Source organism: Xylocopa sonorina, chromosome 8 (genome assembly GCF_050948175.1).
Source record: "Xylocopa sonorina isolate GNS202 chromosome 8, iyXylSono1_principal, whole genome shotgun sequence".
NCBI classification, from domain to species: domain Eukaryota; kingdom Metazoa; phylum Arthropoda; class Insecta; order Hymenoptera; family Apidae; genus Xylocopa; species Xylocopa sonorina.
The window spans coordinates 13,662,033-13,683,675 of NC_135200.1; the positions used below are offsets into that span (position 1 = coordinate 13,662,033).

General features: G+C 37.4%; 3 protein-coding genes across 5 annotated transcripts; 1 reads left to right on the forward strand and 2 right to left on the reverse strand.

The window, feature by feature from the left end:
- Positions 1-42: 42 nt before the first annotated feature.
- On the reverse strand, positions 43-3,748 carry P115 (general vesicular transport factor p115). The gene is made up of 12 exons (XM_076899710.1): positions 3,601-3,748; positions 3,244-3,472; positions 2,929-3,185; positions 2,644-2,845; positions 2,359-2,510; positions 2,077-2,267; positions 1,838-2,010; positions 1,303-1,730; positions 1,038-1,218; positions 756-943; positions 291-650; positions 43-146 (listed from the first exon to the last, which is right to left on the reverse strand). The coding sequence occupies exons 1-12, from the start codon at positions 3,676-3,678 to the stop codon at positions 63-65; spliced, it is 2,523 nt and encodes an 840-aa protein (XP_076755825.1). The 5' UTR covers positions 3,679-3,748; the 3' UTR covers positions 43-62.
- A 983-nt stretch (positions 3,749-4,731) lies between these two features.
- LOC143426331 (protein charybde) lies at positions 4,732-6,355 on the forward strand. Its single transcript, XM_076899712.1, has 4 exons — positions 4,732-4,825; positions 5,334-5,517; positions 5,630-5,785; positions 5,852-6,355. The coding sequence occupies exons 1-4, from the start codon at positions 4,777-4,779 to the stop codon at positions 5,940-5,942; spliced, it is 480 nt and encodes a 159-aa protein (XP_076755827.1). The 5' UTR covers positions 4,732-4,776; the 3' UTR covers positions 5,943-6,355.
- A 3,076-nt stretch (positions 6,356-9,431) lies between these two features.
- On the reverse strand, positions 9,432-19,690 carry LOC143426097 (uncharacterized). Of its 3 annotated transcripts, XM_076899260.1 has the most exons (32): positions 19,526-19,690; positions 19,277-19,407; positions 18,665-18,791; positions 18,431-18,556; positions 18,134-18,277; positions 17,974-18,062; positions 17,701-17,905; positions 17,420-17,580; positions 16,980-17,085; positions 16,800-16,922; positions 16,220-16,449; positions 15,973-16,072; positions 15,523-15,857; positions 15,219-15,459; positions 15,008-15,145; positions 14,577-14,762; positions 14,221-14,507; positions 13,981-14,146; positions 13,696-13,896; positions 13,204-13,593; positions 12,760-13,094; positions 12,526-12,664; positions 12,146-12,459; positions 11,891-12,050; positions 11,653-11,810; positions 11,232-11,497; positions 10,709-11,106; positions 10,382-10,627; positions 10,134-10,301; positions 9,936-10,046; positions 9,711-9,867; positions 9,432-9,620 (listed from the first exon to the last, which is right to left on the reverse strand). In XM_076899260.1, exons 1-32 carry the CDS (start codon positions 19,652-19,654, stop codon positions 9,484-9,486), a joined length of 6,204 nt encoding a protein of 2,067 aa, XP_076755375.1. In that variant the 5' UTR covers positions 19,655-19,690; the 3' UTR covers positions 9,432-9,483. The 3 variants fall into 3 exon arrangements, with proteins under 3 accessions (XP_076755375.1, XP_076755376.1, XP_076755377.1); XM_076899261.1 differs by lacking the exon at positions 18,665-18,791 and having other exon boundaries at positions 9,434-9,620; XM_076899262.1 differs by lacking the exons at positions 17,974-18,062; positions 18,134-18,277; positions 18,431-18,556; ... (1 more) ...; positions 19,277-19,407; positions 19,526-19,690 and having other exon boundaries at positions 9,436-9,620; positions 17,420-17,606; positions 17,701-17,840.
- Between the last annotated feature and the right edge of the window lie 1,953 nt (positions 19,691-21,643).

A 21,643-nucleotide genomic window follows, 5' to 3' on the forward strand; every position in this document is an offset into this window, starting at 1 on the left:
AACAGTTTTCATTACCCTTGCTACTTAATTGTTTTAGTTCTCGATTCTATGACCGATACGAATCAATCGATACGATCGGTACGAGAATTATTCGATTCCGGTTGATCATCCGTGTCGAGTTCAACAGAACTTTCATCTGTCTCAACCTAAAATAAGAGGGTAATTATTATTATTATTATTATTATTATTATTATTGTTATTGTTGTTGCTGCTGTTGTTTCGTCGTCGTCGTCGTCGTTGTCGTCGCTGTCGCTGATTTAAGAATAGGGATATCTCCCGGCGTACATTACCTTTTCACCTAACGCAATTAATTTCTCTTTGTAAAGCACAATTTTGCTATCTTGTTCCGTTAAAAGCTCCAAAAGGTCTTCTTGGTCTTTCTTAAGTTTTTCCAGTTCTTCTGATTTTTCTTGCAATTTACGATCAAAGTCGGATACATGTTCTTTCATCGTTAAAGCATATTCTGCCAAACGATTTTCTAATTCTGTGATCACATTTTTATATCTCTCTGTTTCTTTTATACAATCTTCGCCGATCGTTAAGTTATTGAATTCACTTTCTTCCGACAGTAAATTGGTTTGTGCCGCTCGTAAAACTAAGTTTTGATCTTTCAAGTGGCCAATGGTTAATCGAAGATCGTGTAATTGTGCCTGCAACAAATTAATGATTAGAGCGAATTAATAAATAACATCCGTCACTGTTATATTTATCGTACATGTACTCCGCGAACAAACATTAACAACACTGTACCGTACTTCGAGCTCGTGTTTCTCTTTGACAAGCGATTCTGTAAGTTGATTAAGTTTTTGTATTTGGGAATTTTGTTCTCGAATAACCTCTTTATACTCTGATACTAAAACGGAATCTGGCAATATAGGTGTTGCAATTTGATTTCTATGGTTCCGTAAACTACTTCCATCTAGAACTGATTTTATAATCACACCTAAGAGATACAGAATTGGAGAAAAGTTCGATTTAGAATAGTAATTTCTAGAATAAATTGGAATAGTTTGTTCAATATGGAAACGATCAATTACCTTCCAACGTTTTCGATAGTCTACAAAATTCGTGATCTAATAAAAGCTCGGAGGGATTTTTCGCCGAAGGTTGAGGATGTTTTAAAGTTCTAGAATACACCTCGTGTCTAGCGAGCCCACCGATCGCGTCTTGGAATCTTTCGAGTCCTATTCGATTTTCAATTAAATTACATAATTTTTCCTAAAAGATATATCTCTTAAAGCTAATGTGTATATACGCGCGGTTATTTTTTATTCCATCAATCGCATCTTTTTCTGGTGTTACCTTCGTGTAATTGGAAACACTGTTGTCATTAAAATGTACGCACAATCCAATAAGCATAGCGCACATACTTTGCAACAATGTCTCTTGTAAATCGTCGTTATTCTCTTGCGACGACAGCAGAGCTGTCAAATAAGCTATAGACGAATCGATAAGCAAAAATGATTTAACAGCAGCCAGACAATGAGCAATCCATCTGCAGAGTAGCATCAGGAGGCCTAATTTGCATTGCGTTTTATTCCCTTGTTGTAACAATATCACGCACTGCTGCATCAATGTGACGGGTGGTTTACCAATATTCGTTGCGAGGAGCACGCGTAACAATTGTTCCTTCTGCATGTTATCGTCGATCAATGCGTAAGACAGTGCCACAGCGGAGAACCAATTCGATAATGAATCGGTGGAGAATAAACCACCGCATAACAGCTGTCCTAGCAGTAGTACGTGTTCGTAAAATATTTCTCGTTCGTTATATTCGTCATTTCGCATAATGTGTAAAAAAAAGAAAGAATTTGTAATAGATAAAACTTTGACAAACCTGTTGTCAACGTTGGGACTTCGTTCCCTTGAGGTAATAAAGTCTGAATAAGCTGATTTTGTCCCATATCGTTTTTATATAAAAAACATTGAAAACAATAGAGGACAGAACATCTTAAGGCAAACGGTTGTTTTTCATTTACCATAGACATGAGCAGCACAACGATCGCAGGCCTAGAAAGAAAATTTAATGTCGATTGACATACACCAGTTTTGTATAATCAAAATTCGAATAAAGACCTAGGAGGGCTACTAGGTGCCATTACGCCGGCAAGGAATTCTTGATTGCTGGTATTTCCCCTAATTACTTCTGCCACCGTATTGATAGTCTCGGTCAGTACATCCGCCGGTACACCACTGGCCATCAATATGTTGCATAGAGCTTGTAAAAGTCCGCAAGCTCTCATGATTCGTTGACAATTCGCTACTGCCTTTATTATCATATTTGCATCGATTAAAGAAACGGAACGAGCTAAATAAAGCGTTTTACGAGCTAATAACCGTTTTAATTTATGTAATTACCTGAGCGGGTCCGCTTGGTGCAACCAAAGCACGAATCACTTGAACCATACAGTGAACGTTCGATACCTTCTGCGAACTCCACGCACTCGGGGGATTGTCATCAATTTCAGATGGTATTTGAAACATGGGAGTTAATTTTTGAATATAACTGCCTACGAACCCAAAGAACAGAATAATCGTATACATTCCTCTCTGTCGATATTTAATATTATTATTATTATTATTATTATTATTATTATTATTATTATTATTATTATTATTATTATTACTATTGTACTCGTATACCTTCTTTAAAAAAGTTCTGATTACTTGTATTACCCCGTAATAGATTCAACATAAGCAATAAACAATCTTCCACGACGATACCACCGTCCGCGTTACCCTCCTGGGCGATAACATCAAAGATACGATCAAACGCATTCTCGAATGCGACAATTTTCTGAATATTTGCATTACCCTTTGTCAGTTGAATGAGAAGCAGTAAAACCTATATTTATAGTATACCTACGTTATAGTTTTACCGTGTTTGACAAACTAAAAATTTCATTTCATCGATTTATAAATGCTTACATCGTTCCGTATAACTTCTCTGCTATCGCTAAGGAGGTCCATTAGCTTAGAAACACCCATAGGGCTGACTAAAATTATTTCTTGTATATCTTTCAGTCTGTTGGTCGATAAATGCATCAATAGTTTTAGCGCGGACCATCTAACTTTAAATTCAAATTCTTCTAAAAGGGCTAAAACTAATCCAACGCTATCTGTATTCTTAATAAATATCTCTGTGAATTGTTCCCCAATTTTATTACTGGGTCCATGTTTATCAACTGAAAAGAAGAACGGAATTAGTATTCGGAATAGAAAAAGACTTTGTATTTACGTTACCTTCTTCGTCGAATGTCTTAGGATCGGTTATATTACAAAGAGTATCTAACGCTAAACCGATGATTTCGCAGTCGGTTCTATCCATTTCTAAAATTTGCCTCAACGCATCCATTCCTTGGGCACCAACCTCGACACGATAAGTGCGAGAAAGAGCTTTCAGAGCTCTGCAGGCATCTCGTCTGTCGCTTAATAACGTTGACGACTGTAGCCTGTCTACCAATCGTTCTACCTACGCGATTATTCCGTTTTGAAACGTACGAATAAATCATTTGAACATGAAAACGTTCTGTCAACTACATACATAGTCTTGTATTATTACTAAGGAATTGAAAATACAAAGAAAAAAAGTGGAAATACCGTATCAGCACCGGATGGTTCGTATTCGGTAGGCGTAGAACCTAAAACAGATTTCAGGCTACTTTTAAAGTATTCCATGTTGACGTTGACAGCTTAAAAATGATAAACTACACGTCACGTAACATGGTCGTAACAATTTTTCTTTTACCGAACTCGTTGAAACAAAAAGAGGGCGTTAGTAACGTAAACTTTCACCAACGTGTATACGAGAGAATAGAGATGAAAACGTAGTAGAGTAGAAATAATGTAAAGCATTAATGTCAGCAATAACGCGTCGACCAATAAGAAACGATAGCTTTAGATAAGACTAATATATTTAGATAAGACTGTTGCACAGACTGGAAACTCGCGAGTATTTCAAAGCTCACAAGTTGGCAGTCATAGCAATGCCGTAGCTACGTGGCAATGGCGATGGCTACGGTATCGAGAAGGGATGCTTTTCTTTTTCCATTAATACACGTGCACGTTATCTCGCTTCTATGTATACGACGACGCATATTATCGTCGTGTGCGCGATACGCGTATCTTACTCCCAACTAACAGGGTATAATTGTATCGCTAATGTTGCGGGGAGTTCTATTTTTACAAAGGCTAGATAAGATATTAAAGAAAAGAGAATCGAGAATATCGGTAAATTAAAGCGATTAACTAAAGATGAATCGAATCGAATCGAATCGAATCGAATCGAAACGAATCGAAACGAATCGAATGAAATCGAATCGAATCGTGTTGTGAACCGAAGATAACCGAACGAGAGGGAACGGAAACAGCCGAGGTGGATAGAGTGCGAAACATCACGTAGCCGGTGTTGCTAGGCGGTTTGTTCGAGTAGGGTGGAAGGGAAAAATGTAGAGGGTGGGGAGCATTTATATAAAAGTCGCGTCATCGTAGTTGCTAAATCAGTTGTGTAATGATTCGAGGAGTGTTGTCTCGTCCGGTATTGTTTTCGATGCTCTAGTCGTTTCTTTGTGAAAGTCGAAAAGAAAGGACTCCGGTTGCTCGTTCTGTCCAACCACGATTATCGAACAGTCCGATTTTACTCGTTTTTTAAACAACTATCTGTATAGTACAAGTATATTTCACTCGCGTATTATATTATTCCAAGAAGGTCATTGTGACATTAGTTCTACCTGTGTGCGTCTATATTTATGTTTGTGTCTAACATCTTTCGCGAATATGGAGGTTTTACCGTGTCCTGTGAATGTGAATTTTACCAACACAAGAGGTACTTTCTAATTATCTACTTTTCCTTCTTTTCTTTTCTTTCCTTTCCTTTCCTTTCCTTTCCTTTCCTTTCCTTTCCATTTTTTAACTTCCGAGTATTCATTAGTATTAGCTTCCGAATTGGATCAGCTGATTGTTCGAAGAGTGATCGAACATGATGCAATATATGCGATAGTTGATTTTTATTTGCCCACTTGTCTGACAACTTTTCGTCGAAAAACTTTTCTGTAACTCATCCATAGAACAGATCATTTCATTTGAGAAAAATATAGAGGATATTTATAGGATGTGATTTTTTGTAGTATTTTCTTGTTTGATGAAAAAAAGGAGAAAATACTGCGCGGCCAAGTATTTTTGCCATATACGAGCGGTTAATTTACTTTCTATACGATTGCCGGTATAGCCGGCCGGTACCTTTTACACTCGCGCGATACATGTCGCGTCGCGTCGCGTCGCGTCGCGTCGCGTCGCCTTCGCACGCATTAACCGATCTTTGATTTTCATCGTAGCGGGAGCAGTGGCTGAAGAATTTGATGGAGCTTGTCAGGCTTTAGCGAAACGTTTGGAAGTTGAACTAAGGAGGGCAAAGCATGCTCAGTTAGCATGCGGGGAAGTTTTACTGCCTGCCGATCTTTTGCCTAGAATAGCCAAAAATGTTCTTAGCTTGGCCGAGAATGAACCTTGCGGTCTCAGGTGAGCCATTCATTCCCAAACGTATTAGATTTATTCGATTTTCAGAAATAATACTCACCAAGTACCCTTTCTTTAGCAATTTTTCTAAACGGCCGTTTTCTATTTGTTACAGAGGTTGTACCTTATTCATTAGTTTCGAAACGGACAGTGTATGCAGAAGATTGTCAAAAATACAATGCGATCCCAACGCCATTTCTACCTTCGAGCTTTACTTGACCCTAAAACAAGACCATACATCTTGGCACATTCTTTTACCTCAGTTTCTCAAGTAAGTCAAATTGTAACTGTAAATAATCGATAACTGTACTGTTAATTAATAAATACCTATTTTTAGAAACCTTACACGGGGTGGCACCATCATGATCAGTAGAGATTTCACATTGGAAAAGAAGAAATTATATAGATCGTATCAACATATGCAATGAATTATCCGGTGGCTTCCAAGCATCGTTGGTCGATCTTCTTGGTAAATGTCGTTATGTCGGGTCGTCGTGCGGCTGTAACATGTTTCAATTTCAAATAGGTCCCAACACGGTCCTTTTTATTCTTATTATACCAGTACATTTCGTAGTATGCTTGGTTCTAAACTAGCCCATGTACGGTACAAATACGAGACGGAGAAGGGACATAGGAGGAGCGAAGAACTTGGTATTTAAAAGGCATGAAATATGTGGGTTTTGATAATTGTGATAATAGAGAAGGAAAAATTTCTTTATCTGATTTCTAGATTTTGTACACTGCCTGATATATATACATATATATGTAATGCTTCGGTAACGTAGGTTTGAATAAAAAATGTAAACATATCCAAAATAAAGGACACTGCAGCTTAGGATGATATCTATGGATTAGATAGTTTGGTTCACAATCGCCGCATCATCTTCGAACGCGCAGTATACTTTGTGAGTGTAACAGAAAACTGGAAGAAAGATAAGTGCGGTAATGGTACAAATTTTTAGGTTCGCTCCAAGAGGAAGACGTTCCTTCGCAAGAAATAAAAACTGAAATTTCGTAATAATAAGGATAGGAACTCGCTATACACAATGTGTAACACGGTGTAAACTCTATGATAACACGAAAATCAATGTTGTTTTTCTTTCTTTTTGTTTTTATGCTTTCGGTAGCGATAGGTGGATATGTAATATACTGTATAATTTTTTATTTTAGAAATACCAATGGATATCTAAAGCAGTATCGTTTTATAGAAATAATTTTATATAATTTCTTTTAATATTCATTTATAGCATGCCTCTTTTTCTCGCTTAATATTGTAATAAATATAACGAACGTTAAACGATCTCTTCGTGGGATTTATTTTCTGCGATAAATTCCAATAAAATTAGATATCGATTGGTGATAACGTTGTGATATTAACAAGAAAAAGACGCGATTTACATAAAATACGAATCTACTTGATAATTTAAAAATTGGCCATACGTGCAACTTCTTCGATATATGTATCTAATATATAATATAGCGTAATCGTCATGTCAGAAAAAAAAAAAAAAAAAAAAAAAAAAAGTCAAATTTTGTGAAATAATGATACTTTGATATTGTTATTGATATTGTTTCATTATTGAAATTTGAAATGGATGTATTGGATGGAAGAAAAGCGAAAAATGTGTAGGAGTAAGAGTTCGTATGGATTTATACAAGACTGATCAGCGTTAGAATTTTTCAAACACTATTTATACGCATGTAAAAGTACGGAGAGTGTTAAAAAAAACTTTGGGACGTTATAAATCGAATAAGATTCGCGGTTTCGATCTGATCAAACATAAAATTGCTCCCGCATGGTCGTTGCGGCAATATAGAAAGAGGAAAGATGAAAGAGAAGCACCCTTGTGATGTTCGTAATGTTATTAACTATATATGTATGAGCAATCAGAGCATAAAAGTGCTGTTATATATGTTTTGTACTTCGTTATAGAGAATTAAAAATAACAATATGATATATGATAAACGCAACGTGTAAATTGTATGTGTTTACATTTATACATGCACGATACATACATATTTGACTTTTTATTACACGATACACATTCGTTAAGTATTAATTTTTCTTTAAAAGATATGACGCAAAGTTGAATCACAGATAAAAGATATGTTTAAGAAAAACAACTTCTTTTTCTTAATTTCCATTCGACACATTTCCATTATTTCCTTCTTTTCGTCCATCGATCATATCGTTAAACATTTGTGAAAATCTATTTTTTTTTCCCTATCAGATCCGTTTCGTTTCTTACCAAATTTTTCATTCTAATTAAAATGAGAATATCTGGCCCGACGTGAAAAGTTAATTTTTCGAATAAATTTCCAACATGTTTCCAAATACCCAAGAATCAATCGCAGGAGGTTGAAACTCGGTATCGGTGATTAGCTGTATCGCTTTTCGAAAAGTGTCACGTTCGATACAAGACACGACATCCGCTGTAAGACAGAAAAAAAAAAGAAAAAAAGCAAAAAATGCAGATAAAAGTAGAGAATCTTTCCGAAACTAAAATGATTAATACTTGTATCGGTCAACTGCAACCAAGCCACGCGAACGCATTCGCTTAAACCGAATAGAGTCTTCTCGAGATTATACTTCCGAAGATTATTTGTCCTTGCTACGTCAACTATTTCCTCCCTAACGCGAGCAATCCGATGTTCCGTTAATTGAGCAAGCGCGAATTCCTCCCATTTTCGTTCTTCTAGATTGGAAGGAATCAAATGACACATACCAATTATTTCTTTTATACGTGCGTTCCAGCCAAATTGATTCAGTATTTTCTGTGAGATTTAAACAGTTCATTTTTCGTCTATCATATCAGTTATAAAGGTTAAATTAGTCTAATAACAAAAGATAGGAAAGGAATGGAAATAAATATGAAGAAAAAAAAATTGTACTTCGTTTGGTATTATTACATGGTTTGATATAACTTGCGCTCAACACTTTAATTACACATTTTTCCTTGAAAAATGTTTTACGCTTTTCTTTCGATATTTATTGTCTCAATATGTATTTACTTTCTCTTGCCAACATATATATAGAATGCGTGCGCGTCGATGTGTACGCGCAAAGGAGGTGTGATGCCGAAAAATAATTGTTTCAATTACATACCTACCGTCGTCATGATTCAGTTTTCTTTCTTCTATAAATAAATATCGTACAATAAGCTAAGTATGCAACACGTACATACACATACACATACACATGTATACACAACACATGTGCATATCCTGTTATAACATACTAATCGTAGCGTGCTATGCTATCGAATTATCGATTAAGGAAAAAAATATATTATCACGAGATTGAATACGAAATGCTAACTCTACCGTAAGCTTTAGCATCGTTTAGTTCTTAACTTAACTCTTCAATTTTGATTTCGATTTCAGTTGCAGAAACATTCAGCGAACAATTCTCTTTTAAATAGTATGCAGCCTCACATATCACTTAAAAAAAAAAAAAAAATATATATATATTTCAATCAACTCGTAAAAGTAAGCAAGGAACATAAAGAAGAGTACGAGACAATCTATAAGATTATTTCTTCTTTGACCTAGTTTACAAAATTACTTCTCAATTACTTAGTGCTTCTGGCTTTTTTTTTACAAACACGAATGAATATTAAACAAGGCGACAACTCAAAATAGAAATACAGGTTTCTCTCATTTCGGTTATTATTCGACTTGTTCCGATTCTAACAGTGAAACAGCACACCTCTATAAACAAACAGCCAGGATAAAAAAATTTCTCGACGTTTTTCTTCAAGCTTTTCACGATATATAATACTGATTTTTCTTATTCTTGCGTTGATCGCTCTCGCGTTTTTCATTTCTCTTTACACTATTTAATCATTAATTAAAGATAAAACAGGAGAGCATAGTAGAAACTAATAGGGGGATAAAAGAAAATAGTCCGATCGGATGAAAATCGTGTTCCAGCCGACCTAACGAGGTGGTAACAAGAACATTCCCATGTTAGGCCATAACGCCGGTTATAACACCACCGGACACGGGAAGCCCTGTCTCTCCCATTAAAGCTAGATCTATCTCTCTTGCGGCTTGCCTGCCCTCTGTTATCGCCCATACTACCAGCGATTGCCCCCGCCGGCAATCTGTGCAGATAAAAATTCACAATATTACATCGCGTTCCTATCATTAGACGAGAACAGAGTGAAATCCAAGAAAATAACAATAAATCTTACCTCCCGCGGCATACGTTTTAGCTAAATTTGTTGCGTATTTGCCAACTGATGTTTTGAAGTTACCTCTCTCATCCATTGTCGTGTTTAATTCTGCCGCAATATATTTTTCCGGGCCCAAAAAGCCCATTGCCAGTAAAACTAAATCGCATTTGTATAGCTAACGGAAAATAAAATTTCAAACTAAGTCTTTTCCCGACTTTTTAAATAAACGTAAATAATTCTTACTTTCTCTGTTCCAGGAATCTCATCCATTTTCCAACGACCATTTTCTATCGTCCAGGACACTGACACCGTTTTAATACCACTCACATGACCATGTCCATTGTCTACAAACTCCTGCCGTCGTATGAGAAATTGTAATGAGAAATTTTTTTTTTTTTTTCCTACCAAATCATCGAAGTGTCAATTTTTTACGTGACTTACTTTACTCAGCGTACTGAATCGTCGAGGATCTCGGCCAAACTTGAGGGACACTTCTTCGTGTCCATAATCTACTTTAAATACTCGTGGAAACTGAGGCCACGGATTATCCTGTCCTCTTTTGGTTGGTGGTTCGGGCAAAATTTCAAAAGTAGTTATCGATTTCGCACCCTGTATGGTTAAGGTTAAGAGATTAAGCAAAGATTAAATATTATCAATGGTTCGTTTCAATGATACCAAAAACATTTTACCTGTCGCAAAGATGTGGCGATACAATCGCAACCAGTATCACCGCCACCTATTATAATGACGTCCTTATCTTTAGCCATTAGGCGGATATCAAGTGGAGTCTCGTTTCCCATTTGTTTCTTTTGCCAGTGTTCCAAAAAGCTTACAGCGAAATGAATCCCTTCGAGTTGTCGACCTGGTATTTGTAAGTCTCTAGGCCAAGTCGCGCCAGTGCATAATAATACTGCGTCGTATTGTTCGTGCAGTTCCTATTCGCGTGAAAATACGTGAAAATCGTTATTATTTGGAAGGTGTATTAAAAGTTAAAAGAAAATATTCGAATCGCCAACCTTGGCAGAAATATGTTTTCCAACATCGATACCGGTCTTAAATGTGATACCCTCTGCCGCGAGAAGAGATACTCTTCTCTGTACAACCTGTTTAGATAATTTCATTGTCGGAATCCCGTACTGTAACAAACCACCGATTCGGTCGTTTCTTTCGTAAACAGTGACCGAATGGCCTGCTTTGTTTAACTGATGAGCTGCTGCCAAACCAGCCGGACCAGAACCAACAACGGCTACTCGTCGACCTGTTCTCGTACTCGGTGGATGCGGCACTATCCAACCTTGTTCGAACGCGTGATCGATTATCGCGCATTCGATATTTTTTATCGTCACTGGTGGCTCCGATATACCCAATACACAGGCACCTTCGCATGGAGCGGGACAAACTCTTCCGGTGAATTCTAAATGTAGACGAGCAATTTTTGTTTTTTTGTTTTTTTGTTTTTTTTTTTTTTTCTTCTTCTTCTTCTTCTTCTTTCCATCTTTTAACTACTAGCTCAAATGGTATTCGTTAAAATGCACAAACCTGGGAAATTATTTGTTTGCAGCAATTGATTCAAAGCTTCTTTCCAATTCGATTGAAAGATCAGATCGTTCCATTTCGGGATAATATTCCCTAGAGGGCAACCGTAACTGCTTTGACAGAACGGTACACCGCACTCCATACATCTCGCTGCTTGTACGCGTAATCCTTTACGCACGCCTTCAAAGTTATAAATCTCATCCCAGTCGGTCATTCGGTTTTCAACGGGTCTATAAACTCCTTTCTGCCTCTTGTATGCCAAAAATCCTCTGGAAAGGGAATCGTATGCCAGTATCCGACCAAGCTGCTGTATCGAGAGGGAGGGGAGAAGGTGTGTGGCGCGCGTTTAGCCTAGCATAAACCCGACGGGGAAACCAAATATATGATGTGTATATATATATGTGTATATATATATTCATAGTACCTTATCTTGTTTAATTTACGTTGCTCCATATCGCTATCGACAATGGCATCTTCGATATCTTTTATATCTAACGTCTGAGAGCTACCATTCGGTATCGGTTGCACCTGTTTCGCATCTTCAAGCTGTTTCAACGCTCGTTGATATTCATACGGGAACACCTTTACGGAGATATTACACGCATTACACATTATACGCACGAGTTTGTGTATGTAGTCATATGTAGCTGCACCGGTGTTACCTTGACGAACCGTGTCGTTGGTTCTGGCCACAATGTTAGGAGATCTTGGGCTATCAAAGAACCAGTTTTTTCAACAAACTCTTCTAAAAGTTTTTTCACGCACGCTATATCCCCTGGATGATTTAAAGGAAGCAATTCAACCATGTCGGGATTGCATTTGCTGCGTTGTAAGAAGAAAAGTCGACCGGGTTAAATAATGAATACAATAATGAAACAAGAAAAGAAATGCGACGAAAGGAGAACAAGAGAAAATACCTTTTAAACGATCCATCCACGTCCAATACATAGGCTATTCCGCCGGACATTCCCGCAGCAAAATTTCGTCCCGTAAGTCCTAATATAACCGCGCAACCGCCCGTCATATATTCGCATCCGTGATCACCGACACCTTCGACGACGACTGTCGCTCCGCTGTTACGTACGCTGAATCTTTCGGCAGCGATTCCTCGAAAGTACGCTTTGCCAGACGTTGCGCCATAAAGACAAACGTTACCAACGATTACGTTCGATTCTGACTTGAACGTAGAGTCCTTTGGTGGATATATAACGATCTCTCCTCCGCACAATCCCTGAAAAAATCACGTAATGATGTAATAGATGCACGTACAGGTAAATAAGAGTAAGTAAGTATTTACCTTTCCAACGTAATCATTGGCATCTCCTTCGAGGACAACATGAACGCCCTTTGTCATGAAAGCACAGAAACTCTGACCCGCAGAGCCTTTCATTTTTATATTAATAGTACCTTCTCGCAAACCATTTTCACCGTATAATCTATCGGGAGAATCGGAAAAGTAAATCGAGATAAGTTAAGAAAATGTCTAGTTGTCGAGTTGCCATTAGAAAAAAAAGAAACGTTAGCTATTTACTTTGAGATATGGTAGCTTAACGTCGACGCGAATGCCCTACATTCGTTATTAATATTTAACTCGATATCAATACGGTCTTGTTTTCCATTTAGTACATCCGTGGCCAATTTGATCACGCGATTATCCAGTCTGCTTTCCAGTTGGAAATCTTGCTTTATCGATCCACCCTGGATATTTACTCCTGGCCGGAGTTCAAGTGCATTGCGCAACATATTATCAAGCTTTAACGTTTTCGCTTTTTCTATCGATATATCTTCGCGAACCTTCAGTAGATCCGTACGGCCGATTAAATCCTGAAACTTCCGTAATCCGAGATCGGCCATGTAGGAACGTACCTGTCCAGGAAGGGGCAACGGAAAAGAATAATAATAAGAAATAAGAATAACCCGCGCGTCTGCAGAATTCCCTCCTGCTTCTATATATATATATATGTCCTATTCGTACCTCCTCTGCTAATGCAAAGAAAAAGTTAATCACATTTTCTGGCTTTCCCTCAAACTTTTTCCGAAGAGCCGGATCTTGCGTGGCAATACCCACCGGGCAGGTGTTTAAGTGACACTTTCGCATCATTGTACAACCCATTGAAATTAATGGCGCGGTGCTGAAACCAAATTCGTCGGCACCTAAAAGAGCAGCAACCACTACGTCAAATCCTGTACGCATTTGTCCATCTGCTTGAACAATAACGCGAGATCGAAGATTATTCAATGTTAATATCTGATGGGTTTCCGCTATTCCTAATTCCCACGGTAATCCAGCCGATTTTATTCCTGTCCAACTACTAGCACCGGTTCCACCATCGTGACCAGATATTACGATATGTTCTGCTTTCCCCTGTACAACGATACGATAAAAAAGAAAAGACAGAGAAAAGGTATAATAGAGTGAGGTAGGGAAAGTTGGGATAACTTGTTGGGTTTCTCTATAAATTACTACCTTTGCCACACCAGCTGCGACAACGCCCACTCCGACTTCTGACACTAACTTGACAGAGATACGAGCATTCGGATTAGCACATTTCAAATCATAAATCAACTCCGCGAGGTCTTCGATCGAATAAATATCGTGATGCGGCGGTGGTGAAATTAAACCTACACCTGGTACCGAATGTCTGGTCGCGGCAATTTCTGCTGTAACCTGTATTATAACGACAACCCGTGCGCTATGTTTTCATTATGTTATGTAAAGTAAATAATCGACTTGAAAAGTTCGTAGATTCACCTTATAACCGGGTAACTCGCCTCCTTCGCCTGGCTTTGCTCCTTGCGCCATTTTAATTTGAAGGTCGTCAGCATTTGCTAGATAACTCGATGTTACGCCAAAACGGCCACTGGCAACTTGCTTAATTGCCGATCGTTTATTAAACTCTGGTTTCTGATTCAGATATCTGAATCGCAAGTGAAATTTTATACTTTGTTATTGTATCGCTTAACGTGTATCATTTAGCGATTTCTAAGTTACCTTTCGGCATTTTCACCACCCTCGCCAGTATTTGATTTCCCATTGATGCGGTTCATCGCGATCGCTAAAGTCGTATGCGCTTCAATTGAAATGCTTCCAAAACTCATGGCTCCTGTTGCAAATCGCTTCACGATTTCAGACGCCGGTTCAACATCTTCGATTGATATTGATTTTTCCGTTGTTCGTACTAATTCTAACTGACCGCGCAACGTGCAAGCTTTTATCATGTCCATTGTACTCTTTCGATATTTTTCATAGGCATCCAAATTCTTTGAATTTACGTAATCCTAAGAGAATATATTTAGTTACTCTATATCACTAGAGAGAAATGCAAAACGATTACACCGAGAATTTACCTGCAGATTGGCAATGCTATCAGGATCGTTTATATGTTTCTCGCCACCAGATCGCCAATGATATATTCCTGGATTACGGATAACAAGCATATCCATTGGTTTTTTCCAATATGTAATTTGATGTCTTTCAAATGCCTCCTTTGCCAAGATATCAAACGCCACTCCGCCAATACGGGACTGTGTTCCCTGTGTGGTTGGAAATTATTTCAAACATTTGAGACTCGATCGAGATCGATGACCGTGATTCGATCTTGATTTAAATGGGAATCTATGTACATGTACCCGATGTACGTCATAAAAATGTAATTGAATCACAACGGTTAATTGCATTCATTAATTGGATCCAATGTTTAATCATTCGTATTTGTACATGCAAATTTTTGTTGCCGCATCGTTACTTAATTGTTCGTTAAAACGAGAAGTACACGCACCTTGAAGCACTTTTCGATTACTTCGTCGGACAGACCAACTGCTTCGAAAATTTGAGCTCCTTTGTAAGACTGTAACGTGGAGATACCCATTTTTGCCATTACCTTTGCTATACCTCGCTCCATTGCGTCTGCATAGTTCTGCAACGACCAATGTTTTCATCATCACACATTCATCCATTTCTTTTCCTCTATTCTAATATTATTCACTCACTGCGCACAGAGCGTCATCTGTTAACGACGAATCGAGTACACCGTCTGCGCGAAGATTTCTTGCCATTTCAAATACCAAGTACGGACAAATCCCATCCGCTCCGTAACCTAGTAGCAAGCATACGTGATGCACTTCTCTGGCTTCGGCTGTTTCCAAAATGAGGCCGACCTTCATACGTTGCCGTTCTTCAATTAGATAATGATGCACTGCACCCAATACTAACAAACTGCTTACAGGGACCCTGGTAATAACAACGAAATACTTATATAAATACGATCGAATGATTCGCGTACAAGATTCTCACCTTTCCGGGCCACCTGCCCGATCTGATAAAACGATGAATTGATACCCTTCCTTCGCAGCCTGATTAGCCTCCTGACTGACGCGATTTAATGTATTTACCAAACCGGATGGACCGTCTTCCACAGGATACGTCGCATCTATCACTTTTGTTTTCCAACCGCGATATCTCGTTCGTTTGATTACCTCCAAGTCGTCCAAGGACAGTATCGGTTGTGGTAAAAATAATCTGTGCACTTGTAGCTCATTTGGCTCGAGAATATTACTTTCAGGTCCAATGGGACAAAGCATTGACATTACAATTTTCTCTCTGAATGGGTCTATCGGCGGATTTGTCACCTTTATCGACAAAATTAAATACATATAACGTGCACTTTTATAGATTTCCGACAAAATTTACTGTGTTTTACTGTATTTTACTGTACGTATATGTATTTTATGTACATATTCATACCTGGGCAAATAACTGTTTAAAATAGTCATAGATAAGTGGTTGAAATTGAGAAAGACAAGCTAATGGCGCATCATTTCCCATGGAGCCCAATGCTTCTTTTCTGTAAAAAAATGTATAACCTACAGTTAAAGGAATAAAATTTATTCTACAAGCGTATCATTCTTTTATAGTTAAAAAAGAAAAGCCAACTATAGCGCAAACTACTGGATTTATAAACAAATTTTGTTAAAAAAAAACGTGCCCGTACTTGGATTGCATCATTGGTAAAAGAAGCAAATTAATGGTTTCGAGAGTGTATCCGTAGAGGGAAAGTCTTTTATCGCCACCCCAAACTCGATTCACAGTAGATATTGGATTTGCATCTGTCATCGTGCTACTTTTGAGCGTTTCTTCTTTCGTTATTGCTGAGCCATTTTCAATGGTGCTTGATGTTCTTTTGAAACCAATGTCTGCAGAACGTAGCTCTTCCATCGTGATCTGCGCAAAAGGATTTTTATATTTTTCTATACTGTCATTTTATCAATAAATTTCAAAATTTTCAAAATCTTATCTATATATACGTGCGTACACGTGTATGCAAATGAAAAAATATTGTAAAGAGTATAATAAAAAAATTAAGGAAAGGCATCATTATTTGTACAACGCATAACTGGCCGAAAAACATATACATTACCAGACTTACCATCTGTTATAATATGCAGCATGATCACAGCATTTAAGATTGTTTGCATAAGAGAAACAGACGTTTTTTTTTATCTTAATGTGTATCTAGAGATTTAATAACAACCAAGAGGGTAAACAGTGGCGAATAAAAACAGAAAGAATACCTGGGCCTTGAGCCATTTGGAATGAGGTCTACTTCTGGCAATTTGCATCTTGAGTTCAACGTCTTCTATGATTTTCTTCTCATGCGTGTCGACTAAAAGCATTCTGCCAGGTTTCAACCGACTCTGTAAATAAAATAAAATGAAGAACAAATCCATAAATAGGGTCAATACCGTGTTTACCTTCAAAACTACATTGCTGGACGGAGTATCATAGACGCCCACTTCGGACGCCATCACCATCATGTTATCCTTAGTGACGTAGAAGCGTGATGGACGTAGCCCATTTCTATCAAACAAAAATTAAAAAAAAAAAAGTCTTTTGCATTACCACCACATTGTCACGCGATAGGATAGGCTGTGCTTATAGCTTCTTGTTCGTTTTTACACTATATGATGTTCTATTTACGAACTTACATACTTAATCCTTCTACCGCGACCCCCTCGTCGTTCAGACTGTGAACTTGGCATGTATTAATGTCACATGCCAAATTTGATAACTCAATATGTACATACGTACACTTTTCATTTGAATTCCATTCTCAAGAAAGGATTTCTTAAATTTTCTTCAAATTCATTCATTAGGATGAACGAGAAATGATAAACCAAGTACTAGTTTCTACCTGTCTAGAATTGCACCAACGTAACGTCCATCTGTAAAAGTTAAAAGAGCTGGTCCATCCCATGGTTCCATTGTGCACGCAGCCCAGTGATAAAAGTCCCGTTTCTCTGTTGCCATCGTTAAATCGTTTTGCCATGCTTCCGGTACCATCGTCATTACTGCCTAAATATATATTTCCTTCAGATTTCCTTTGATCGTTGTGAACAAATAGAAAGACGAATCAAATACTACACAATACCAGACAGTTTTGCAACTATGCGTCTGTATGCGAATATTCTATACCTCTGGCAAAGGCCGTTGTCCAACCATTACCAAAAATTCTAAAACACAGTCGACGGCTCCTGAATCAGAGAGATTTGGTTCTACCACAGGATAAAGTTGTTTTAATTGTTCTCCATAAAGTTCGCTACTCATCACTCCTTCACGAGCTTTCATAAAGTTCACATTCCCCCTTAAAGTGTTGATTTCTCCATTGTGTGCCAACAATCTGTAAACATAGAGCATCTTAAACATGTCCGCGTAGATAATTATTAATAATCGTTGAAAATTGTTCACCGAAGAGGATGCGCTCTTTCCCAGCTGGGAAATGTATTTGTGGAGAATCTTGTGTGAACTAATGCCAGATAAGTTTCAAATTTTGGTGACTGCAAAAAAATTCCTAAATATAGTACACGAACAGATGAACGGTTAAGTACATTATCAAATGTTTGATTACCTTCAGATCTAAAAAGTAAAGCCATAACTGATCCGCGGTTAATTGTCCTTTATAAACAATCGTTCGCATAGAAAGCGAACATATGTAATATCTGATCCCTGATTGTGGTATGGAATGAGACGATCTTTTCCTCAAAATGAAAACCTGCATTCAAGTTCAGCGTTCGATATTATTACATTTAAACGAGGAAAAAAAAAAAAAATTGAATGAATGTAATAAAGCAGCTTGTCTTACTTCTTTTCACGATTGTTACAAAATCATTTTTTTTAATAAAATATAAATCGAGATAGTACGTACCTGCCGTTCAAGATTAACATCATCCTGATTGCCAGTAACGAAGACTTGACTCATATAAGGTTCACACTTTCGGGCAACTTGACCAATTCGTGTATTGTCCTTTGGAACATCTCGCCAACAAATGACCTGCAACGTGTGTGTAGATTACATTGATGCGCGGTAATGGTTTTATAAATAACGAAAAATTTGTCCGAGCGTAGGAGCGAAATAGACGAGGAAAAGTATATGTCATACCCTTAAATTGCATTCTTCGGCTAACTTTTCGAACGCAACTTCCGCTTGTGTGTGCGAATATTGATCAAGGAACAGAATACCGGTTGCATAACGGCCGAATGGCGGCAATTCGATGTTTTGTTGATCGCTAAAAAATAAAAAGAGAATTTATGAATTTACAAAAAATGTTTACATTACTCGATGCTTTTCGTGTAGGTATGGTAATGTAAATTCATCGATCGGATGCATTCATCGATCCATCCATGCAGCAAGTGTCTATTCTCTTTTTATTTTGCAATCTCTTTGGTAGATACCATTGTAATTTTATAGTTACCTACATTTTATATATATATATATACATATATATATGTTAATAAAACGTCAATAAAGCTCCCTACATCTACGGTAGGAATAACGGTAAACAAGAATAATAATAGCAAGATTAATACGATTGATAAGGTGAATAGGCAGCGTTTCTGTTAAAACGTCGGTACTCGGCGTGAACGTAAAAGGATGATAACCTACAATTATATTAATGACCTAAACAAATTATGAAATTCTATGAAGTGCAATATTAACCCGTCATAGAACGATAAAGCGATAAAAAGTCCATGAAACGTAATTATCGCCTACCGTAATTCATCGGCGTAATAGTCGTGTGGAATTGCGCACAGAAGACCAGCACCGTCTCCAGTGTCGTTGTCGCATGCACAAGCACCACGATGGTTCATACGCGCTGAAAGGATCTCCGCATCGCGAACAATCTGTAACAGAGAAAAATAATAGGGATATAAATGAAATAAATGTAATTACTTTCTTCGCAAGTTATACGTTCACCTGCGTTGATCAACAATATATTCGCTATGATTACAATTATTTTACCTTATGGGACCTTTTCCCGTCTATGGCGACAATGAAACCAACACCGCAAGCATCCTTTTCAAGTGTTGGGTCGTAGAGAGCCTGCTTTGCAGGAAATGACGAAAAACTGGCTTCGTTCATATTTTCCATCTGAAAGTATTGGCCAAACTTTCAAATAATCTGCAAGAAATTTATCTCGAATTAAAAACCATCGAATGAAAGAAATGGAACGAACCGACAGAGGTGTCGAGCAGAAAATGATAATTGTACCAGTCTAATTAATCGAGGAAGAAATAGAGAAGCCGAAATAAAACGAATAAAACAAAACGGTTCTACGATTAGGACAAGAGCTACAGAGGTATCCTTTCACACAGAGAGCTCGCAACAAAAAAAATCGAATAGACTTGGACGCGCGTTCCCGTTCTTCTTGTATGCCCCATCGGTTCATTACGTAAAGTGTGCGCGTGCAAAATCAGTTTAATCGCCTAATGCAATAGATGATAAACTGCGAGAATGAAGGGGGGAGATGGCGCATACGGAAAACAGAAGTGGAAACAGGTGTTGCGTAGATAAATTCAGTTTTATTCCAAAAGGGATTACCAATTGCAATTCCGAATTAGCAATTGCCAAAGGATGTAACTTCTTTACATATCTAAAACGTATATCTTCTCCCTAACAAAAGTTAATATTTCAGTTGAAATTATCGGTATCGTAGATCGAAGGTCACCTCTGCGGTCGAGTTCGAAAGTATAGATTCTTAAGTACATACTCGTACATTGAAGGTAATGCGAAACTAGACCCTGGTATTGCGCAGTCACAAATACTGCTTTTCATGCACTATTTGCAAATATCATATGGTTATCGTTATTACGTAAAAACATTTGTATATATAACAAAATTCATTCTATCCAGCGACGAATTCATAGAAAATATTGGAAAAATTTCTCTTTTAAAGGTCATTATTACAAAACCAATAACCCATTGGAAAATGTCATTTCTAATTTATAATATCAATCATAATTATAATATCGCACCTTCGATGATTTGCGAAATATGGTTCACACATGGATATCTATTATACGGCTATTCCGTCTTTTATTTTACGCCTTTTATTTTACTCATGATTCCCACCCGCGTGAACAACTCTCTATCGCCTCTACTGGTCTTTGGTTCAATGCTCCTCGACTATTTCCTAAATATTGTTATGCGATCGCAAAACTGATCCCACACCGTGTTACTACCAAATTATGTACATACATCTACCGGTCTGCTCCTTTCTCGTATGTTCAGCTTTGCCCCGCCTTTGCCTACTCTTCTTCTTCTCTCTAACCTATCGCTTGTCTTCACGCACTCCCATGGCCCACTTTAACCAAACTATAACGTTACTTTTAATTTAACGTAACTTATCGTCCTTACGAAGGTTATTCGCAATCGTTTCATCATTACTTTTATACACTTTGAAAATATGTCTATAGCATACAACAGTAAGTCGAAGCAATCGCGTATCTACGTCTATTTATTTTCTCTTTTGCAGAAATTCCGCTCCATCTAAACTCAACCAACCCAACTTTCCCCTCTTTTTTTTTTGTCATTTCAAATACGGTAGAGTTCAATCGATATGATTCTGTTATTAGTATTTCGTGAAAAAAGAGGAGCGGAAAGAAACGGTAAAAGTAGAAAAATTCGAAGCGAGGGTCACGCTGAAATCAATATAGAACGCATTCAGCAGTTACATTTACTTTACATTTACTACTTAAATATTTATGAAATACAGAACCAATAACGATAACTTGGCTGATATAGATATATATTTGGCTTCTTGTCAATTTGTCAATGGACGTCACAATTGTCGAAAACTCTTAGTTTTCCTTAAAATATATTTCTATTTTCGCAACATGAAACTCATTGATAACACTGCGATTCACTCACTTTCTTGGCTCTTTGCAAATAAATTATAACACTATACTATATATCCTTATCCTATTGCGATATGAATTTCTAATAATACATTATATTATATCAATCGTTGAAAAAGTTATGGAATAGTCTTTATCCTATGCTATGCAGGCTTCAACATACAAAACTAATTATGGGGTGCCTCAAATTAAACGATTAATTTTTCATTTCCAAGAGATATAT

Bases quoted from the DNA above. Each gene is read 5' to 3' on its own strand.
- P115 (XM_076899710.1), bottom strand. From the start codon at position 3,678: ATGGAATACTTTAAAAGTAGCCTGAAATCTGTTTTAGGTTCTACGCCT. The intron at 3,473-3,600 runs GTATTTCCACTT...ATAATCGCGTAG, and splicing joins AACCATCCGGTGCTGATACG to GTAGAACGATTGGTAGACAG. The intron at 1,219-1,302 runs GTAACACCAGAA...TATATCTTTTAG, and splicing joins GTGTTTCCAATTACACGAAG to GAAAAATTATGTAATTTAAT.
- LOC143426331 (XM_076899712.1), top strand. From the start codon at position 4,777: ATGGAGGTTTTACCGTGTCCTGTGAATGTGAATTTTACCAACACAAGA. The intron at 4,826-5,333 runs GTACTTTCTAAT...TTTTCATCGTAG, and splicing joins GAATTTTACCAACACAAGAG to CGGGAGCAGTGGCTGAAGAA. The intron at 5,786-5,851 runs GTAAGTCAAATT...ACCTATTTTTAG, and splicing joins CTTTTACCTCAGTTTCTCAA to AAACCTTACACGGGGTGGCA.
- LOC143426097 (XM_076899260.1), bottom strand. From the start codon at position 19,654: ATGGAAAATATGAACGAAGCCAGTTTTTCGTCATTTCCTGCAAAGCAG. The intron at 18,278-18,430 runs GTACGTACTATC...ACTTGAATGCAG, and splicing joins ATGTTAATCTTGAACGGCAG to GTTTTCATTTTGAGGAAAAG. The intron at 9,621-9,710 runs GTAAGATTTATT...TTATCTGCACAG, and splicing joins TAAAACGTATGCCGCGGGAG to ATTGCCGGCGGGGGCAATCG.